The sequence below is a fragment of the Chanos chanos genome, chromosome 8, assembly GCF_902362185.1.
Source record: "Chanos chanos chromosome 8, fChaCha1.1, whole genome shotgun sequence".
In the NCBI taxonomy this organism is placed as follows: Eukaryota; Metazoa; Chordata; class Actinopteri; order Gonorynchiformes; family Chanidae; genus Chanos; species Chanos chanos.
In genome coordinates, this window is record NC_044502.1 from 35,773,406 (window position 1) to 35,790,750 (window position 17,345).

Genomic DNA, 17,345 nt, shown 5'->3' on the forward strand with positions numbered 1-17,345 from the left:
GGGTCCATCCATGATGTTTAACTTTGGTTGAAAACTGCTTACAGTTGCAGGTTTGTCTTGCATAGAAAATCCAGTGACCTCTTGGCCCAGTTGCAAAAATGTGTCAGCTGTGACACTAATGTTAAAGATTCTTCAGAATCCATATCAAGATGGGCGGAGTTTGGCCTTGCTGTGATGACGACAGTTGAGGCGGTACTCCAGTTAGCCAGTCAAAGTTTACCTTCACAGCTAAGCAGTTAAGCCTAAACTTAGACATGATCAAAGAGGACTAGATGAGTAATTTGTAATATGCTAGTAACTTTTTTTTTGCTCTGGTTGGCTCAACTGGGATTAAGTTATATTACTAGAATTTATCCAGTAATTTTGTGTGTGTGTGTGTGTGTGTGAGGCCCTCTCAGCTAAGATGTATCTTTAGGGACATCCAAGCTCATAAAAGTTTACTGATATTTAAATAAGAAGACAAAGACATCACAATCAATTTGTGAAACAAAGTTAGAAGATTTTATTCATTGTTAACAACATAAATCATTAATCCAAAACAGCCTATTGGCCAAAAGAAATGATATGGAATAAAATTCAACAAAATAACTGATTGCCCCTCTTCCATAGAACATTCTTATTCTCAGTATAGAAGAGATGAATGTCTTCACGTCAAGGTTTCCTTTGGGATTTTAAGAATTTATTTCTTCTTCTTCTTTTTCTTCTTGTGTTCCCTGTGTCTTTCTTCAGGGGACTGAGATTCTCTGTCCCTAAAAACAGAGAAATGAAAGATAAAAAAAAACCACAAACAATATTTGAGTTCCAGTGATCAACCTAAATACCGAGCAGAAGCTACTGCATCACATGGTTATCACTGATTGACATCAAAAGCCACACCTCTTCCTTGAGCTGCTCTCTTTGTCTCTGTTGCGCTCCTGGCTCTTCTCTCGGCTGCCTTTGTGGCTGCGTTTGCGGCTGCGTTTGCGATGGTGCTTGCTGCGGGAGCTGTGCTCGCCTCTGGAGCTGCCATGAGATTCGTGTGACTCCTCAGAGGCAGAGCGTCTGTCCTCTGACCCCATCCTGCAAGACAGATTCACAGAGTCAGACAGGCCCACAGAGTCAGACAGATCCACAGAGTCAGACAGGCCACAGACAGATCCACAGAGTCAGACAGGCCACAGACAGATCCACAGAGTCAGACAGGCCACGGAGGAGGGCCAGAAAAGGAGTACGGCTAATAACATATATATCCTGTGATGTGAAGAGTCGAGTGTTTTGTTTACCTGTGAGTAGAGTGTTTGGATGTGTGGGACTCCTTCTCTTCTTCCTGCTCTTTCTCCTCCTCTTGCCACACTCTGGCCAGTTCACTGGAGTGGACGTCAATCACCTCTCGAATAACCTGCCAAGCACATAATGCCGAAAAAAAGAGCCCGAATGTCTGTCAGGACGGAGATCTGAGCACACATGAGTTCATGGCAGAGAGGGGACGTCTGGACCACATTACAGCTTTGTGAGAGGGGAGGGTGCTTCCCTGTCTGCACTAACCTCAGTGTAGGACTTCTTGGTGATGTGAACGTTCTTAGCTCTGTACGACTGCCGGCGTCTTCTGTAGTCCCTCATCTCAGCCAAGACCTCTAGGTGAGACTTCGGACCACTCTGAGCCTCGTCTATATTTAAAAAAACAGGGCTCCATAAATCACACATGTCTTTTTTCCCCTTTTTCAAACAACAGTTTCATTTAATTTAATTGGGACCTATTCCCTCGCACCACCAGGCTTCTCCTCCGATACATGTGGGGTTCTCTGGGAGGTCATAATGAGGGCAGAGGTTCACAGTAAGGTTCCAAGATCCACCAATCACTAATCTAGCACTCTGACCAATCATGGGAGTCACTGGTGCAGCAATGGGGATTCAATTCACTACTGGCCCACTATTCATTAACACCATCAGTTGTGGTCTTATGGATGCCCAACAAAGCAAGAAGCACTAGAAAGACCTGGACTCCAGTCCAAGGGGGGGGTGGGGGGGGTGGGGGTGGGGGGGGGGGGTGCTGGTGTCATTTTCACTACGCCACAAAAGTGCCCAAAAATCACACATTTCCAATCCGTTTCTGACTGAACAACTTGCTCCCTGTTGTGGAGGAAAGGATGTCAAGATAGAGAAACTGCAGTGGGGTTACTTCTCAGTGACTTCTCATAAACTGAAGACAAAGATGAAAGGAAGATAAGAGGACAGGACAAAAGCAGGTTAATCTAGAATTCACAATATTTCTGTGTAAACGCAGTTTTGTTCAACAGGGATCTTACCATTCAATTTGATCATCAGGAAAAGGAGTGTCTGTCAGGATTCTGGTAAGAAGCACTGCTGTGACTGGACATGTCTGAGCTTGAATCGACGTGCGGGAAAGTGAGGTGTTGTAAGGTGTGTTTAATAGATGAAGTTACGATTAACAGTCAGTGAGGTAAGCCTGTGGTTTGGACATGTTGCTGTGAAACATAATCATTCCAGTACCTTTCTTAAGCTTTGCAATCAAATCCACATAAAGGTCCTCAGTGGCAGCAGACTCGGCTTTGACTTTCTGTTGGCTGGCTTCCTGTATCACATTATCATAAAGAGCCAGTCGGTCGGCAACTGTGAGGTCACAAATGGCTCGCTTGTGATTCTGAGGTACATCAGGAGGATCTGCTGAGTAATCACCTGAGAATACAGACAAGAGTTTTACACACCAGCAAACAGACCAAAAGATCATCTTCTATGACTCATCCAGTCAAAACTCCTTACGATCTCTCTCTAGCTTGTCAGGACAAGATAAGAAAAACCCTTCGAACTTCCCATGCCATAACTGAGACATGTAAACGATCAGATCATTCTGCAGATACAGACACTGATGACTGCCTGACAAAGGGTGTCTGCCCACTTAGTGCTGATTAAAGAACAGCTGAGTGTGAGTATGTGAAGTGTTATTCCCAACATGTAAAGGGAACCTTGTCAAATGTAAGCAGTGCACACACACTTGGAAGACTGTGTGTGTAAAGGCGCTTTCGTACCGGAGGAACTTTTCCATAGTTCTTAGAACTGTAGGAGAAAGTAGCCCCTTTTTCGCGTGTTCGCACCGCAGGAACTTAGAACGATCATAGTTCTTGGAACGCCGTTTTGAGGGGCTTTTTTAGCTCCTACTTCAGGGTAGGTACTTTCGCAGCGCAACAGGAATCTTGTGGCGTAGGTGTACAGCCATTGGTCCAGACGCAGGTATACGATGATTGCAACCGCCATTTTTAAAGATCCGTGCAAAATAGAAAGTCTTAGAACGTACGACATTTAGTTTTTGATATGCATGTATAAAAATGTCTGGAATTGTAGGAGGGGAGACATGGTTTTTATGTTTAATTTTACCGGTATTTTATATCCCCCAATAATGACCATTTCTGCAACGTACAATGTATATTTGTACATTGAAGAGGTAGCGTACTTCGGTAGGTGCTTGTGTGGCTGTGATCCGCATTTTAACCTAAAATAAGAATGTGTTTGTCCAGCTTACGATTTGAGGGCTGCGATGGGGAAAAAGGAAGAAAAAAAACACGATGCTGCGAGCAAGGGTCAGGCACAAGCGTTATGCTAGCACCCGAAAAGTACTACGCCCATCAAGTCATTCACTGCTACTGCGGTGGTAAATGCATAAATGCAGGGGGACATTTTTTCCATTGGACTGGGTCTATCGCCATACAGTTTTATTTTCGTTAATCAGAAGGCAGTTACATGTTATCTAATGTGCACTCAATATTTCTGTCATTCAAATTCAATAAAATTCATTAATTTTGTATAGTGTAGTCTAGTCTGTCGATTTCTTTTGCCACAGTAATGGTATTTTTTTCCTTTTGGATGTATTTAAAAAGGTCTTAGAAGTCATTAATTTGTACTTAAAAATGTGCAGCTATCCTAGTTAGTCGTAAACAACAGCCAGCTGCTATACCGTCGGCCGGCTTACGTCACTTAGCGTTCCCACTGGTGGTGAGAGTGCAAACAGGAAAAAAAGCTCTAGAACGTATGTAGTTCTAGGGGAAGCTCCCCAGGTGGTAGTTCCTATCAAATGAGACCCTAGAACTGTTCGGTCCGAAAGCGCCTTTAGTGTGTGTGTGTGTTGCATGTATTTGAGCTTTCTGACACAAAGTAATACCGAAAAAAGAAAAAAACAAACTGAGCTTGTGAAAGGATATTGCATAAAAGGATACATCAAGTACTCAGGCAAGTCTTTTTGAGAGGAATACAGTTTAGACCAGACTTCCTCAAATACTCACCCCTGTTACTGAAAGAAAAACACAAAACATAGATAAAGTGTTTAAAAACTCCTAGAAACTGATTCAGAGTAGCAGCACGTCCAGTGTTTTCATGTCACCAGTACTGTTTGCTCTGATCATGTGTGTTCATAAGCACTACTTCAGGGATCTTACTTTGGCCATAAAGTTCCATTGATCTTTCTGGTGGAGCATTTGCCCTAGCTTGGAGAATCACTTGACTCTGTGAATCCTTATCTGTGGACAGGTGAAGGGAGAACAGTGATTAGTCAAAAACTAATACTACATAGCAGTAAACTACCACAGATGTGTATTATATGCTTTACACATCTATGTGGTGCAGGCTTTTTAAGATAATAAGGAGATCATGAGTACAGTCGTGTACATAATTAAGTAGTATCTCAAAATTGGATGCCTTAAAAACCCTCTAATAAAGAAAAACATGGTGTGAATCAAGTTCTGTATCGCACACACATCAGAGTGCAGTAAGTGTTCATCTCCCACACAAATGGTCATATGTTACCATTAAATGCAACAGTACTCGCACTGCTAGAACGTCTCCTTGTGGCGTACACGTGTAATTAAAGGCTCTTTGTGTATAGCTTATTAAAACTTACCCATACTTATACTGGGAATATTAGCCTTTTCATAGTACACTGTAGGATCATACATCTCTTCCTAGAGAAATACGGGGAAAACATAATGTTTAGGGAATATACTTCGGGGATCTTATGGCAGATTGACAAACAGACACCCCAAAAGACACCCATTACGACGGGTCGTTACCTGCTCTTCTTTGGAGTAACACAGCTGGCTGCGCTGACAGGCGGCTTTGTGTCTCTCCATACTCACACTTGGAACTGTGTGATTTGGGTCGATGGGGCATGTTTCCATAGTCTCCAAAAGAAAAAACAGACAATAAACATCTAATAGTTGACACGTAAACATCCAGAGCAAGGCGGCTGGCCAAGTCGTGAGTTGTACGCACTGTTTACAGTGCGTTAGCTTCTTTGTCGCGTGAGATAATAAACAATAGTGATATCACCCACCAAAAATATTCACTCAAAAACATCTACAAGTTTAAAGTAGATTGGTAGCACCGATTAGCCAATTAGCAAACGATACCTGCAGAGAGTCTAGCCCCACGTCTTGGCTCCATCCCAATGTGTCAAAAAGTTGTTTCAGCTGTGTATGACAACTTTCTGTGAATTCCGTAAGTTCGTCCAACATGTGTAAACGTCCTTGTAATGTTTCAGGTAAAGCCGTATCAGACATTTTACGATAATATCGAAAAATTAAGCAATTAATTAAGCCATGGAGCTCTGTAGTCAAAGAGACTGGTTCTTCTTTGTTAAAAGAAACAACAACAGCTTGAACGGCTATTCGGTGCACATCGCCACCAACTGGACAGGAAGTAGAGAGTCGTTGAACTATTTTGTAGAACGATATCCCCCTGTCTTACATTACAGCTTTATTATTTTTTATGTCATTGTATCCCACTGGAGGCAGTGATGGCTAGAAAACGTAATAATACCTGTTCCGTTATTTCTGGCCTGTGACAGAAATCACAAAGCCCATCTATGTGTCTTATACCAAGCCTGAGGCTAGTCATAACTGCCTCTCCTTCTAAAACAGCACAGTCAGGTTTAGTATTATCCAATAATCCACAAATTGCAATATTACCACTAAAGACATCATATCAGTGGCAGATACTGAAATACAGTTTCTTAATTCTTTGCATGTGAATACCAAAAAATCTGGAGCATAGGTTACTGATCCTCTTAAACCCTTTCTTGGTTCTGAAGACCTATCTGTTTACAAGTGGATATAGGAGCAGTAATCCATATCAAACAGAGTGTTGTATCATCTCATCTAAATTGCCAGGGGTTGACATTACTTGTGATTCTATATCCACTGCTAATCTTTAGATGAACCATAGCAGTAAGTGGGATGACAAAACAGCAGGGGTAAACACCAAAAGCTAAACACCTAATACTCTAGGGCGAACACTCAGATGTCCCCACATAGTCTGTGCATAAATGCAAACAATGGTATTGTTTGATTATCTTGTTATAACTATTGTTATAGAAATAATAATAATGGGTGAAAAAAACACCCAAAATCCCACCAAAGACTAAGACAGCGGAATAAATTCAGTCCACTGGTCTATGATTGAGGCTTACTACAATCCTGTTCATTGCTGTTAAGTTGTGTTTAAAATGAACAAGTCTTGACAATTTTTATTTGGCATATATATCTGATTATGCTGTGGAACCTGAGTCAAATTTGCATTTTTTAACAGAAAATTAATATTCCCACAACAGATTTCTTCAGCCTCAGCACCATCTCTTCAGGTACAGTATTGTTGTTGTATGTATCTTATTACACATCAAAATAATAATATATACTTTTCTCTAAAACAACATCCTCTGCAGTCTTTTTTCTGTTTTATTTGAAACAGTGGAAAGGATGTAATGTATCATTATTACACAGAGTAAGACTGACTACACTCACTTGAGGGGTAAAATTTCTTGTCGGTTCTCATGGTCCATGCACACAAGTGAAGGGTTATCCTAAATGTTATTTCGTAATTTAAAATTTATCAAGGAAATATTAGTTGTCTATAGTTAATACTTTATATCGTTGCAGAAAAAATGAACAGTAGATCACACAATATGAACAATACAAATACTTCCACACGAGGAACTTATTTCTCCCTGTTCATTACTGTTCATTGTTGTTCTATTTTTGCCTTCTTTATTGTTTTTTATAACATGGAGCAAACCTTCATCTCGTTGTACTTGTGCAATGACAATAAAGATATATTCTATTCTTTTCTTAAACAAAAATAAAATCAAGAGTGTTTTCTCAAGCATTTTGCTTGATGTCTCATAGAATAAAAATAAAAATAAAATGAAAATTATTATTAAAATACAAAATATCAATGAACAAAAATAACAAAGGTGAGGTCAGTATAAATGAAAGTCATTTATATTAGTTGTTCATCATGTGTTGAGGTTTTCTCCATCACAGGGCTTTCAGAAAATCTCTCCAACCTAAAACATAAATATTACACAAAGTGAATGTAGTTGATAAGACAGGATACGCATCTACGTAATAAACTAATAAAGATTACATTGCCAGCAGTACACTTATGATATATGAAACAGGATGAGAAATTTTGTGGCTCATTTATTTCTTATACGCACATTGTCTGCTCTTGAAGTATTTCTGCATCCTCAAATATCACTTCCTCCACAACATCCACTTCAACTCCAACTACTAATGTCTTCCTCACTATGAAAAAAGACACATCAATCATTTAACAATCTCTCCCCTTGGGTGTATTGAGATATATATATATATATATATATATATATATATATATATATATGACAGATGAACACCTACCACCAAAACAGGGGACAGCTGAATGAGGCCAATGGTAGGGGTTACCCATATCCCATCTTCTCACAGGCCTATGCAGAAACATACAGTCATGAGTCTCAGTGACTTCACTTGTTAAGTGACTGGTGTGAGGCTGTGGCAGATCTTGGTCATTGACATCACACCATGGCTGGCCTATAGGACCCATCCACACATCAGTGACATCCTGCTCCTGCTCCAGTTCCCCTAATCTTAAAATTCCTACTTGATTGTTGTAGATTGGCCCAGACTCCGCCGGATGATTAATACTGTACCAGTCTGGCTGGATGTGTATGTGTTCTTGACTGTGGCCTTGAACACCTGGTTGAAGAACACACAAAAGGGGAAATAAGCTAGGAAGAAATATAGACAGAATGGTAGTTTGTTTTTGTTTCAGTCTGACGTAATGTCATGCATCTGCCTGTTCTTGATTGTGACCTTGAACACCTGGTTGAAGAACACACAAAAGGGGAAATAAGCTAGGAAGAAATATAGACAGAATGGTAGTTTCTTTTTGTTGCAGTCTTATGTAATATCATGCGTCTGCCTCTTCTCTTCCCTGTGCCAGCAGGCCTGCTGAGTTTGAATATGGTCTCAGTTTCAAGTCATCTGCTCATGCTGGCAAAGCAGAAAGGGAGTGGTTGATACAGAAATAATTCAAATCTCCATTATCTGCAATAACCACGTACATATATCGAATAATAAGTGAGCAATGGAGATATTCTACGGAAAACACACACTATTGCACAGTGAAAACACTAACATGTAGAAATACAAGACTGTAGCTTACTTTACCATGATCTTAAGACATAATGACAGCACTATACTTATGTAACTGCACAACATAGAGCACATTACGCTATTTTAGGCTATTTCATTTTCTTATCGTACCTGTATAATAGCACCTTGTTGGGTTCTCCCATTCACACATCACCTCCTCCTCCACCACCACCTCCTCCTCCTCCTCCTGTTGTATCGGGTGATCACAGCTGAATTGGCAAAGATGTCTTTCCCTTTTGCAATTGTTGAGCAATTCCCGATTTGATGAGCACCAGTTGTGTGGATGCATGCTGGTGAAATTTTCAATCAACAGTCAAATCAACCGTCCTTGAGTATATTGGTCAACGGACCTCAGATGTCTGAAGTAGCACACAGGGCGTCACCTTGTGTAAGGATGTACAGGTCTCACACAGCCAGTAGCATGAGACACGACACAGAGTTTCCTGTCCAAGCAGGATGAGGGAGGGACAATGATAGCCTTTTACAAGTCAAAATGGATGTATGATAGTAACATGTGACCATTCATTGACATAAACCCTTTAGACATTTTTAAAATGAATGTCAGTGTGCATAGACCAAACAGCTTAGAAGAAAAAAACTGTTTTGGTTATGAATACTTCACTGTATTGTATCTCTTCTCATAACAACATTAGACCAGCTTATTCTGGATTGTTAAGGATCGTGGACAGACTGTGATAGTTAAGGAAGCAAAATGCACTTTGCAGTCATAATACAGTTTCATAATAGTGTAAACCACAAAGGTTATAAGGTATACGTTTTCTACAGCCATAGGAAGCTAAGATGCACAAACTCAAACTGAAAACTGAGACTGAAGTCCAGCCAACCCAGATGAATTCCTCAAATGATCTAAGTAGCTAACTGGAAATACTAGAATACAGAACAGTATACAGTGAATACAGTGATTGGAGAATGAATAAGTAATATATCATTACAAAAACATTATGGTGTTTTCCTACTCGTGTTTTGTTTAATAAGACAAATGAATACTTTCTTTCTGTCTTTCTTTGGTTGGTTAATTATGTTTGAAATTACAGGTGTGACTTACGTAGCATAATGTAGTTGTTCATTCATTTTGATATATGATATTGCCAAAGACCAGAAATCTACTCTATATATTACGTTTATGTAGTATATGTTGTAGCAGTAATTGTCTGTTATGAGGTGTTTTACTCACTTGATACAACAGTATGATGTTAATGATATAGACTGCTATCAAATATAGTTGCGAGGGCGTTAAACCATGAACGTTTCACGTCTTTTATTCTAGCGAGGTTTCCCCTTGAATTCTGAGAGAAACTTGTTTTTGCCGGATATTTTCTTACTGTCACTAGTGTAATGCTGTACCTCATCTTGCAGTTCTGCGTGAGTGCTGCGCAAATATTTGCAAAGACGGTCGGCATGTGATTCCTTCTCAGCACAAATATGACAACGATGCGTTGTTCACATTAAGTGGTGTAAAGTACGACCAAACGACGATTCACTTTCTGGCCATGGCCACTATACTGAGGTCGACCCTCTCCTGAATGGGACCGCAATTGTGTGATTATGTGCACAGAAGATCCCAGACCATGTAATATTTATGTGTGGATGACATCCTATTCATGTCGGCTTTCATAGGTTGCACAAAGAACAATCGATATTAGTACACATCAACGTGTTTCTTGACGTGTTTTTGCATTTGTCTACAAACGAGAGTGATGCCGGTATCAGTTCTTTAGATAGTGCGTAAGAATGCCCGCCCACCATCCGTGAACACTGACCCTCCCTATTCAGGAAAAAGGAGTGGCTTGTGAGGTGCATAGAAAGGGCGAATCTCTCAAACAGAATTAATTAACTGAAGAATTTCGAAATTTAAACATTTTCCTTGAAGAATAGAGACAATGAGTTATCCAGGTTACGGCGCTCCTCAGCCGGGATACCCTGGAGGGGTAAGTATGTAAATCCAAGGGCTACCGAGCCAGGCTTATGCATCAAGTGTTGCCGAAGTTGATTGAATTAAGGTTAGATACCTCATTAAGAATCTAAGAATTAAGGATAGCTACATTAATCAAAGCTTGGGATATAGGTCACCTTACAGTCTATTGCCTAGATCAGTATTGTTTCAGCAATCTATGAATCCTTTTTCGCAGTTCTGTGAGCCGTCAAGATGTTTCCCTGTGTATATAACGTATTAGTATTTTTATTGTCTCATCAGTCACAACACTTAGTGAAATAATGTACTTTGTACTTTCTGACTCTTCTTCCACTACCGGAAAACGTTATCTTCCAACCTCATTTCTACAGTTAACTACTTTCGGATTTATTTCTACAGCCATGGTTCATACTGGGTGTTTTGGAGAACAATCTTAGTCCGCAAAATCTGCGCAAAGTTGCCGATTTACATAACAGCGCATAGCCAATTAAAAAGCGCATAATCCGTGTTTGGTAATTCTCGTAAACACACCCTTTTTGAAGAGGGCTGTGTCGTCATGGCCGATATCTATAAAGTAACACAATGTATTTCACATCTCTGCAGGCTTTAGGACAGGTAGTGTGAAATGTGGAAATACTTAATGTCTCAGTTCTGCACCGGAAGACCCCAACTCAGAACATATGAGACTGTTCCCTACTTAAATGCAGCAAATGAAGGCCTTAACAATATGTTGATGAGTTCAGTCGTGTTGAACCGGAGAAAGTCGTAAAGTGCATTGCTGTGGGCGTACAGGAACGGGATTAGGAAACACACGGGGAAGTTCCAGTGAAACATAGGGTTCCTGAAACACGGGGGGGGGGGGGGGTTTGAATAATAGTACAACCTAAACATAAAGTTTATAGCAAGAGAGAGTGCAGTAAGTAATTACACGATGTTTGTTAAAGCATTGAGAGCCCGTAGTTATCACTTATAGATCAGCCAAAATATGCTATTTTACTATAAAGCCTCGTAAACACACTTTTGCCATATATTTCTGTTCGCTGTTCATTAATATAGTAAATATTGGGATAAGTAACGAAAGTTTCCCATACTTCATTGCTAGTGAAGTGGTTCAGTTGGTTAAACTAACAATAGAGTGAGAATCACAGATTGGGGGATAATCAAACAAACACAGTGGAAGTATATTCACAAGCAGTGGCACTTGGACAGCAAATGAAATTTACTGTTACCAGTTGAAATTGACAGTCCAAATACAAATACGTAGTCCATGAATATGATGTAGTGTTCAGTTAGGACTTGAGACTAATGTGAAATTCATTTTAAAAGTTATTTGCCATTCTAGACCCTTATCCACAATCTAACAAAGACCTTCTGTTATTGGGGAGTGCTTATCAGGGCCTCCAGAAAGTTCTGTTTGTAAGATTTGCCTTAGCAACCACTGATTCTTTTGCAAACCTGTCTCAGGTTTGAAAAGGAATTTTATGACTTCTTACAGAGATTCAAAAATATAGCCCAAAGATGGAATCTAAAAAGGCACCTTAAGGTTTTGTGAGTCTCACTCTTACAATGCAGGACAAAATGTACCATGTTCCTTAGAACCTCTTGAATGTGTCAGTTTTAGGTGAAAGAGAGTGTAGCACATGCCACATAAAATCAGTTCATGACTGATGCTTGTCATTTTAGACTTTGATATGGATAAATAAACAGGAAAATCAAGACGGCCTGATGAGTTTGATCTTTTACTACTGAGCTAAATGTAAGTGCGAATGAGAGCGCACACTACAATGAATTCACGGGATGTACTGTTTAAATGTTCTTGCTCTTTTTTCTCTGTTCTGGAGCTTTACAGAAAGTTCTCTGTTAGCCATGCATCCACAAAACAGTTCACATTCTGACAACCTAGAGAAGAACTGTTGAAGCGTTCAAATCATTTAAGATGTTGTATGGCTGCTGTACATACCATCTATAGTGATCGACTGTATGTTTAACCTGAACAACTGGTTCAACAAATTGTAATTGCATAAATTATTTTTACAATAATTCTTCATAATATATAAGATAACCAATAAATCATGAAGTGGTACAATATTGAACTCATCATTTTATACAGAGATGTTATGAACAAATATTTACCTTTTATTGAAATTTCTTTAATGATTGTGATACTTAATGTACTATCAAATACTGAAAGTTAATTGGAAGACCCCAGGGCAGATAAACCATAAAAGCCACAGAGATTGTACTCTGAATGGAGGAAGGTTGTGTGAGATATGAAAATAGGTCAAACCACTACACCACAGACTTTTCATGGTAAACCTTGGCAGTCCACTCAGATGTGGCATAAACCAATCTACCTCTGTTCAGTGTTGCTCTAGATAACTTTACCATGCAATCTGTGTGCAAGGTGAATGGAATCTCATATATACATGTTTATATGTGTGTGTGTGTATATATATATATATATATATGTATATATGTATATATATATATATATATATATATGTGTGTGTGTGTATATGTATATGTATATGTATATATGTGTGTGTGTGTGTGTGTGTGTCTGTCTGTCTTTATGTGAACAACTTGTATAAAAAACAATTTATGTTTGATATAGATAGATGGATATAGATATAGATATGCACGTAAGTTGTTTATGAACTTTTAAGTACAGTATGGTAAGTTTAGTGCAAAGGAAATTCTTTAAAAAATCTTTTTTTTTTCCCCAATAGTATGGAGGTGCACCTGGTGCCCCTGGTTTTGGAGGAATACCTGGGCAGCAGCAGGACCCTCTCTTCGGATACTTTACCGCCGTCGCTGGCCAGGTGAGATGATCAGAATTTTCTCTAAGTTATCCACAATCACTTTCGTCGGAATGAAGCCATGTTTCTAATGTCATGGAAAATGGACTTTGGATGACAATTTGTTTGTTTTTTTTTCATGACTTTTATTGAGGTTTTGTGAAACTCCCTTCAGATAAGATATGCATATGATGGTATGTTTCCCCTCACCCAAGTGTCATTTTTTCCTTATGACTGACTGCGGTTATTTGTTTTTTTTTTTTTTTCCTAGGATGGTCAAATATCTGCTGAGGAGCTTCAGGCTTGCCTCACTCAGGCCAATTTTGCTGGTGGCTACAAACGTAAGATCCTTTGTGTCTGCTATGTGGGTGTGCCTGTGAGATGTCATCTTTCTTAGGTTGTAAAAGGGTTGCTAGGAACACCTGTTTACAACCCCCTAATGTCCCAGGAAAAAAAAAAGTCTGAAAAAAAGGGGAAAAAAACAAAAAAAACAATGGCTGGTGATATTGTAAAAATTCCTTCTGGTTTTATGTGACAATCATTTCAAAATCCATAATAATGCTTTTACATTGTAAAGTTGTTTCATGCATTAAGACAAATTGCCTCAAAGAAAAGAAAACCTCTTGCCCAACCGTCTTTATCTTTGACAGCTTTCAACTTGGAAACATGCAGGTTGATGATCAACATGCTTGACGTATCCTTTTGTTAATGCTGTGGAGAAAGTTCAAAACGATCTTCAACAAGCTGTTATAAAAGAATTTGTCACGCAAATTCTTTTCACTCTTTTAAGGTAAAGACTGTTAAATGTTTTTTTGTTTGGATTTGAGGATCACAGCTTCTCCAAAGACATTAAGGACTTTGATTCATTTTTCACACTTAAGTAATCATTCAAAACACGTTTCTTTCAACTTGCTTTTAATGTTTCATTTCACAGCACTCATGTTTGTCTTTTCATTTACCTGCTCTCGTCTTCACTCTCTCCATCAGCCTCTTACTTAATGAACTGATTAGTGCTCTCTTTACAACATGCTCTTTGCTTCTCTTTTATCTAGGCTATTTTAATCTGGCTATTATTATTATTGTTGTTATTATTGTTGTTGTTGTTGTTGTTGTTATTGCTGTTGTTATTGTTGTTATATGCCTTGACTGAGTTACTCTTCAGAGAGACATGTCCTGCACAATGGGCTTTAATGAATTTAAGGAGCTCTGGGGTGTGCTGAATGGTTGGAAGCAGCATTTCATGTCCATTGACAGAGACCAAAGTGGGACAGTGGACCCCAATGAAATGCGTCAGGCTGTCACTTCCATGGGTACCCCACATTACCACAATTTACCATAATAACTGGAAATTGAGGAATTCCGATCGCTTATTTTCAGAAGAGTTTATATTTTTCAGTCATATATATATATATGAACACACAGTCTGAAGGTATTTTGATTATTCATATGTTATTTTTTGTCCTTGTTCAGGCTATAATCTGAGCCCTCAAGCGATGAACTGTATTGTCAAGCGCTATAGCACTCAAGGAAAGATCACTTTTGATGATTATGTGGCATGCTGTGTGAAGCTGAGAACATTGACTGGTAAGGTTCTTTTTCTGTTTTTTTTTTTTTTTTTTTTTTAATTAAGCCTTACTTAGTAATAAAGCGATATAAGGTCTTTCTGTGCAATGTTTGTGTGTTTGTGTGTGTGTGTGTGTGTTTGAATTTGAATGCTTACAGTTTTTTTGTTTTGTTTTTAAAATCCATCTCTCTGCGGTTGTGTTTTATTCAGACATCTTCCGAAGGAGAGACCAAGCTCAACAGGGAGTGGCTACATTTCCATACGATGAGGTAAGGCTAAAATAATTGAAAACATATGTCCTTTTTTTTTAGGATAAACACAATGGAACTTTATCTAGTTATTACAACCATCTGTCAATATTGCATTATTGTGCTATTCCTTATTTTTCTTTTACCCCACACAGTGGGTCAGCACAGTGGGCAGAGAGCTGACAGCCTGTATAGATACTCCTCTGTTATGTCTAATGTTGCACTGCTTCTAGTACACGGTTTGTTCCAAAGATATTTGGGTAGAAAAATCAAAGTCTTACTAGACCACACCATATAGGTAAAATGGTCTGCTAGCAGTGGTGTGTATGCAGTGTGCACTGTGCTTATGCATGAGTAAAAATACTCACCACTGACTTTGGTTCTTTTCCAGTTTATCCAGTGCACCATGAGTACCTAAGGGAATTTCACTGGACAAGAACTCCCTGGACTGTGGCTTTGAAATACAGGGATATCATCTATGTGCTTGAGCTTATTTTTTTAAATGCTTTTTTAAATTTTCTCATATTTACAAATGACCACTTCTGTAATATCAAGTTTGTCATTGTATACATTTCAACTGATGTATGCTTATGTTGATTTTATATACTAACATCAACACACATATAAATGGTGTAATCCAAATAATTTTCCTGAATTCGCTTAATTGGATAGAGGAATCAAAGTAAAGGAAGATGAATAAACATAGCTTTGAAATCGCATCTTGTTTTGTTTGTCATTTCTGATCTCCAGCTTGGAGTAACAAACTGAATTTCATTGAAGTTATTTGCTGCTCAACATTTTATCATTGTATTATTTCATGTTGCTTATGCAGTTTCTCATAGTGTTAAATTGTTAATTCTCAAATTGTGTAGTCCAGAAGACATCAAAGGCGTAAACCGATTCTGCCTCAATGCTAAACTGCTTGTAAATATTCAGTCTCGCCTGTCTGCTGCTTGAACCGTATGTGGCATGTTCATGGCTTTTTTGTGGTAAACAGGATACAACTTAGTAGCCACAGGGCTATGAGTTTAGCTGTAAAACACAACAGATCTCTGCCACTGTCTTTCACACAAGGCTCTTAACCCCAAGGTTGGTCCACAAGCGTGCAAATTCTGACTAAAAAAAAAAATAGCTAAGAAGCACCAGCTAAATCAATGAATTGTTAATGCAGTGTCTAGCCCACAGGGAGGACTAACAACTTGATGTGACGTTAAAAAAAATCATAAAGTATTAGTTTAAGGGGTGTTACTTACCAAATCTTTGGCACTGACAGATTTGGTCTGATCACAATTTCTCACACCCTTTTTTTCACAACAGATATTCTAGATCAGGAAGGTCTAGTTACTGTTTGGTCTAGATTGTCTAAACTAAATGTTAATAATACAATCAGATACTATTCACACTAAATAAAAACAGCAACGTCAAGTGAGTCACACAAGTCCAACTAGTAATATCAGATTATTGACATGAACTGTAAGAGGAAGAAGTACTTTTATTGGTCACACACATATTAGAGCGGTGAACAGTGAACTGCCACCTCTACATTTAACCCATCCTGAACACCAGTGAGTACACACACACTAGAGCAGTGCACACACTCTCACGCTCCTGTCAGTGGTCAGCTGCAGGTGCCTGGGGACCATCTCCAGGTCTTTTTGCCGCTGCTGTGGTTAAGGTCACTGACAGGAGTATTAATCCTAGCATACGTGTCTTTGATGGTGAGAGGAAACCAGAGCACCCGGAGGAAACCCATGCAAACACGGGGAGAACATGCAAACTCCACACAGAAAAGGCCTTTCTGTGAGGCAACAGTGCTAACCACTGAGCCATTGTGAAGGGCGAATTATGTGGTGGATTCTTTAAAGACCAACACATCTGAGTGTAGTCAATGTCAAAAGCTCAGCCTATTCTTCTGCAGAACCAGAGTAAGTCGTACCAGCGGTGCCTATGCTGTATAGAGTGCTACTGTTCTATAATGCACCCCATTTGCACAAAACTGCACTGTCGTCAAGAGTTTGAACATGAATTCTTTTCAGAGAAACTGATTTTTCTTTATTTAATTTACAACAATTATATTGATAGATAAATTAAGCAGGGTCTATACTTGGTGAAAAAACATGTATGGTTAAAATGTGATTTTTCCCAAATGTTACAAACGTCTCAGAGTACACCGTCTGAACAAGGTGAAATACTATGAAAAAACAGACAACGGACTTGACTGATAGTGAATCACTGAAGGAGCTGACAGGTTTCTGGCACAGGTCTGCAATCTTTCCTCAATTACTGCACTGGTCACTTTTGCATCACAGATTTACAAAACTGATT

At 39.0% G+C, this 17,345-nt stretch overlaps 2 protein-coding genes across 2 annotated transcripts; one reads left to right on the top strand and one right to left on the bottom strand.

Annotated features, from left to right (window-relative positions):
- Positions 1–605: 605 nt before the first annotated feature.
- Positions 606–5,590, bottom strand: snrnp48 (small nuclear ribonucleoprotein 48 (U11/U12)). The gene is made up of 9 exons (XM_030782525.1): positions 5,397–5,590; positions 5,058–5,168; positions 4,889–4,949; positions 4,428–4,508; positions 2,491–2,676; positions 1,525–1,646; positions 1,263–1,378; positions 877–1,059; positions 606–749 (listed from the first exon to the last, which is right to left on the bottom strand). Exons 1-9 carry the CDS (start codon positions 5,544–5,546, stop codon positions 680–682), a joined length of 1,080 nt encoding a protein of 359 aa, XP_030638385.1. The 5' UTR covers positions 5,547–5,590; the 3' UTR covers positions 606–679.
- A 4,695-nt stretch (positions 5,591–10,285) lies between these two features.
- Positions 10,286–15,739, top strand: sri (sorcin). Its single transcript, XM_030781662.1, has 8 exons — positions 10,286–10,426; positions 13,140–13,232; positions 13,480–13,549; positions 13,859–13,902; positions 14,371–14,518; positions 14,679–14,792; positions 14,983–15,041; positions 15,412–15,739. Exons 1-8 carry the CDS (start codon positions 10,379–10,381, stop codon positions 15,436–15,438), a joined length of 603 nt encoding a protein of 200 aa, XP_030637522.1. The 5' UTR covers positions 10,286–10,378; the 3' UTR covers positions 15,439–15,739.
- Positions 15,740–17,345: the final 1,606 nt, after the last annotated feature.

Coding starts and splice junctions, on each gene's coding strand:
- snrnp48 (XM_030782525.1), bottom strand. CDS start 5,546: ATGTCTGATACGGCTTTACCTGAAACATTACAAGGACGTTTACACATG. Junction 4,950..5,057: donor GTTACTCCAAAGAAGAGCAG/GTAACGACCCGT, acceptor GTATTTCTCTAG/GAAGAGATGTATGATCCTAC. Junction 1,647..2,490: donor GATTGCAAAGCTTAAGAAAG/GTACTGGAATGA, acceptor TTTTAAATATAG/ACGAGGCTCAGAGTGGTCCG.
- sri (XM_030781662.1), top strand. CDS start 10,379: ATGAGTTATCCAGGTTACGGCGCTCCTCAGCCGGGATACCCTGGAGGG. Junction 13,550..13,858: donor TTTTGCTGGTGGCTACAAAC/GTAAGATCCTTT, acceptor TATCTTTGACAG/CTTTCAACTTGGAAACATGC. Junction 14,519..14,678: donor TCAGGCTGTCACTTCCATGG/GTACCCCACATT, acceptor GTCCTTGTTCAG/GCTATAATCTGAGCCCTCAA.